This window comes from Morone saxatilis, unplaced genomic scaffold (genome assembly GCF_004916995.1).
Source record: "Morone saxatilis isolate NCDOM2014 unplaced genomic scaffold, NCSU_SB_2.0 Contig8, whole genome shotgun sequence".
NCBI lineage: Eukaryota > Metazoa > Chordata > Actinopteri > Moronidae > Morone > Morone saxatilis.
The window spans coordinates 8877276-8881061 of record NW_023340257.1 but is presented as its reverse complement, the minus strand read 5'-3'; the positions used below and the strand labels follow the sequence as shown (position 1 = coordinate 8881061).

The 3786-nt window shown below is 38.7% G+C and overlaps 1 protein-coding gene across 1 annotated transcript; it reads right to left on the bottom strand.

Moving 5' to 3' along the window:
- Window positions 1-786: 786 nt before the first annotated feature.
- Window positions 787-3687, bottom strand: snrpd2 (small nuclear ribonucleoprotein D2 polypeptide). Its single transcript, XM_035680718.1, has 3 exons — window positions 3546-3687; window positions 2585-2764; window positions 787-1259 (listed from the first exon to the last, which is right to left on the bottom strand). Coding segments are annotated over exons 1-3 (357 nt in total). The 5' UTR covers window positions 3548-3687; the 3' UTR covers window positions 787-1084.
- Window positions 3688-3786: the final 99 nt, after the last annotated feature.

The window sequence follows — 3786 nt, the reverse complement described above, 5'->3', positions numbered from 1 at the left end:
AAACCTAAGGGGATTTCAGCACTGATACAGAAATCGATAACATTCAGCTCTCCAAATATTGCGTGTAAAATACACAGGCAATCTTTTTATTTACTCACACAATCAAAATCGAGTATACTTGACCACTAAATATGAGAGCGGCAAAGAGCGGCGGTTAGTTGCCAACTGTTAGAGAGAGGTAAGGCGAGACTAGCTGTTAAGCTATTAAGACAATTAACAAAGTGGTCAGGAGGGGCTGAGCGGCAGAGGGGAACGGCCTGAAATGGAGAGAAATAGGGTGTGAAGTGACAGTCAGCACATCTGGTCTCATCAATAATGCAGAGGGCCTTTAAACGGCAGTTTGTCGCATATTGAGCGCTGCTGACTGAAATCAAGCCCGACACCTAAGATGCTGTCAGGGGAGAGTGAAAAGGGTGACAGCGGGAGGGGGAGGAGAAGGAAGGGGAAAGGAGGAGGCCGACAGGCTGGTACCAAACCAAAACCAGAGCAAAAAGAACTTTTCTATAAACACTTTCTATATAAAAATATAAATATCTATAAATATGTATCTATATCTATAGGTCAGAAGAATGGAAACACTACTGGTATAATCTCCAAATATTCACTAATGATAAAAACAATTAAATGAATAAAGGAGAATGATCAATATTAATGTTGGCGGTTGAAATCTAGATTATTATTAATAAAAAATATATCACATAGCACCCTTTAATGAATCTAGCCTTCAATCGTGTTTTCAAAGCAGGGAGAAACTTGTAAGCTTAAAGCAAAAATACTGGACAACACTTGAATCTAGTCATCACTTTTATTATTAAAATGAAAAATACAGAATACTTCTGGTGACAACACAAAAACAGGTCTTCTTGTGCCTGAATGGCTCCCCAAAAAGTACAGACGTTATTTTTACACCGTGCATCTTACCCAATAGTGACTGCAGTGATCCAAACACAAACAACAAAACAAAGACATTTCTATTAATGGTAGTCCACTGCAACTGCCTGTAAATCATTCAAGAAAATAAAAAAGGAGAAAAAAAAGAAAAGAAAGCAGCTGAGACTGGTTCAGCTGGGCGCCTATAAAGAGTTCATTTTCCAGTGATCAGAGGATTTCTCAGCACGATGATGACAGAGTCGCCCCTCAGGAACATTTTAGAAATGTAGCGGTCCTTATTCACTGGCTTAGACTTCTTCTTTCCCTTCCCACTCTTGGGAACTTCTGTCCACATCTCCTTCACGTTCTCCAGGACCATGTTGCAGTGCCTGAAATGACAGCGAGGACGTCAAACACTGAAACAGAGGATCGCTGATTTTGGAAGGGGAAAAAAATCCCTGATAAGACAAAAACACTCACAAACAGAATCCTTCTCCAGTGGTACACAAGGGATTTAAGGGAATTTGTGGCATTCGCTGATTCCCTCGCCCTTTGAAATAATACTGCCATATTTAGCACAGTAACGTATACTCTGACAGCTCCGTCAGGGTCTTTAGGCCGGTCGCTGTCCAGTATCATCCTGTGTTGCTGTGTAACGTTACCTATTGTAGGTCATACTATTATCCCATCTAATATCTGTCACATTCCCATGACCGCCTCTCACATTAGTCACGGGCTGCTTTCCCTCAGAAAGATGTTTTTAGCTTCACATCAGACCATTCATCCTTTTTGTCTGTTACAATACAGCGCTGATTTCCGACAGCAGGACCCTTCCTCACCTTACTTTCTTTTATTTTCATGAATAAAAACTTGTCCACACAGGAAGCAGAACATGATGCCTTATATGGCAAATTTTGAACAAAGCACCTCCTCAGTAACAAATGGCATTTATCAAGCTGATCGAGCAGTTTATGACAAATATGTCCATTTGAGAGAGTTCGGAGAATCAGCCGCGAAACTTAAAAAAAAAAATGTAAGTGTTCCTACACAGTTTATATATCTTGGACTGTTAAATAAGAGAAGTATCAGTACGCAGCAATGTATTTGAAATCACATCAAAAGTATCCTGTAATATTGCACTTGTATTGATACAAATAGGATTCATTTGCAGACAACGAGGACATTACGGTTCTTTTTTCTTTACTTTAACCACAGGTTTTTTCACTGTGACAATAATTATATAATAAAATAGAATTATTCAATATAAATAATTTTATTTTTTTAAGGATACATTTAATTTCTAAATGAGTGCATAGATGACTGAAAACATCTGATTTCCCCGTTGAGGAAACAGTTTATCAGTCTACATACACAGAATCTTTTGAGGATCAACCTGCTGTAGGTTCTACTTCTGATAAGTAGTACAGGCTCGCTGATTGAAATCAGGAAATAAATTCACTATCATGGTTCATAATGGGAAACTCTCACTGGTGGAAAGTAAATAGATGCAAGTATTGGAAAAACATCCAATTCACCATGAAAATATGTAATTGTTGATGTAAGTAAAAATACCATCCTGAATGAAATGTAACAATAAAAATGTGAAATAGAACCAAATGATTAGACACAAATCAAGGATCGCTCTGATATTACCCCCTCATATGCAGGTCATATATAACCTGTGAAGTACTGAGTGAGCGAGTGGGCTCGGTACCTGTCGAAAGCCTTGACTCTTCCGAGGAGCTTCTTGTTGTTGCGACAGTTAATGAGGACCTGAGTGTTGTTCTTGACCGACTGTGTGAGCACAGACAGAGGGCCGGTGTTGAACTCCTCTTCCTCTCGCTTCTGGAGCTCCTCTGGAGTCATCTCCGACTTGGGCTTTGTTAACAGACTCCTGACAAATGACACAAAACACCACCAGTTACAATGTGGATAATAAATACCAGTATGGTCAGAAGTGCGTGACGGTATTAATATGGTAGAGCAGCAATATTGTAAATGTTGTCTAACATCAGGCTTTATATTTTAATACTGTTGTGTTGTTTTCTAATGTTTTCTTTGAGTTTGAATTGATTTGCTTATATTGTTTTTTTTTGGTCTTTTGGACTGATTGTTTGTGTTAGAGAATAAAATAAAGCTTAAGTTCAACTTTAGACAACAAAGAGATGTACAGACTTTAAAAAAACAGTACATTGGTTCACTACACCTGTATCAGTATATGAAATTATATAGCTTTGTTTCACGTATTTCTATACATCTGTGTTGCTTATTGTGGGTTTTCTAATACAAGTATGGCTCGTTAGCATTAGGAGAGAGAAGAACTACTCAACACAAGTCAGACAACTCAACACTGCTGATGGTGTTAGCATTCAGCTAAGCTTATATCAATGAAACTGTGCGGATTCTGACTCGTAACCTTTCCACTTCTCACCAAAGCAGTTTGAAACGTGTGAGTTTGTCTTTTCATCTTTCTTCATGTGTAACAATAACGTAGTAGTAGTATCGCCGTGTCTAATAATAATAATAATAATAATAATATATAACTTAGCAGCGTGAAGACGTACAAAGGGCCTCGGTCCAGACTTCCTACAATGCTAACCAGGTTAGCATATAACTGTTAGCTCCTGCTGCTGTAAATGACCGGACTCCTAAAGGCTGATCATATATATACTTACATGGTTGCTGGTGTATGAACGCAGTTCTCCTAGATATCACCCCGCTCCTCTTTCTCTCTTTCTCTCTTTCTCTCTTTCGTATCTTCAACGATCCTACAATGCTGCACACTCGCGTGGATCCAGCTACTTCCGGGTCAACTATTACGCGCCTCAAAGTTTTGTAATAACTTCCGGGTTACTGCCATTAACAGTATATGTAAAGTTACTGCCATTAACAGTAAAGTTACTGCCATTAACAGTA

Coding starts and splice junctions, on each gene's coding strand:
- snrpd2 (XM_035680718.1), bottom strand. Junction 1,260..2,584: donor AGAGTCAAGGCTTTCGACAG/GTACCGAGCCCA, acceptor CTGTCATTTCAG/GCACTGCAACATGGTCCTGG.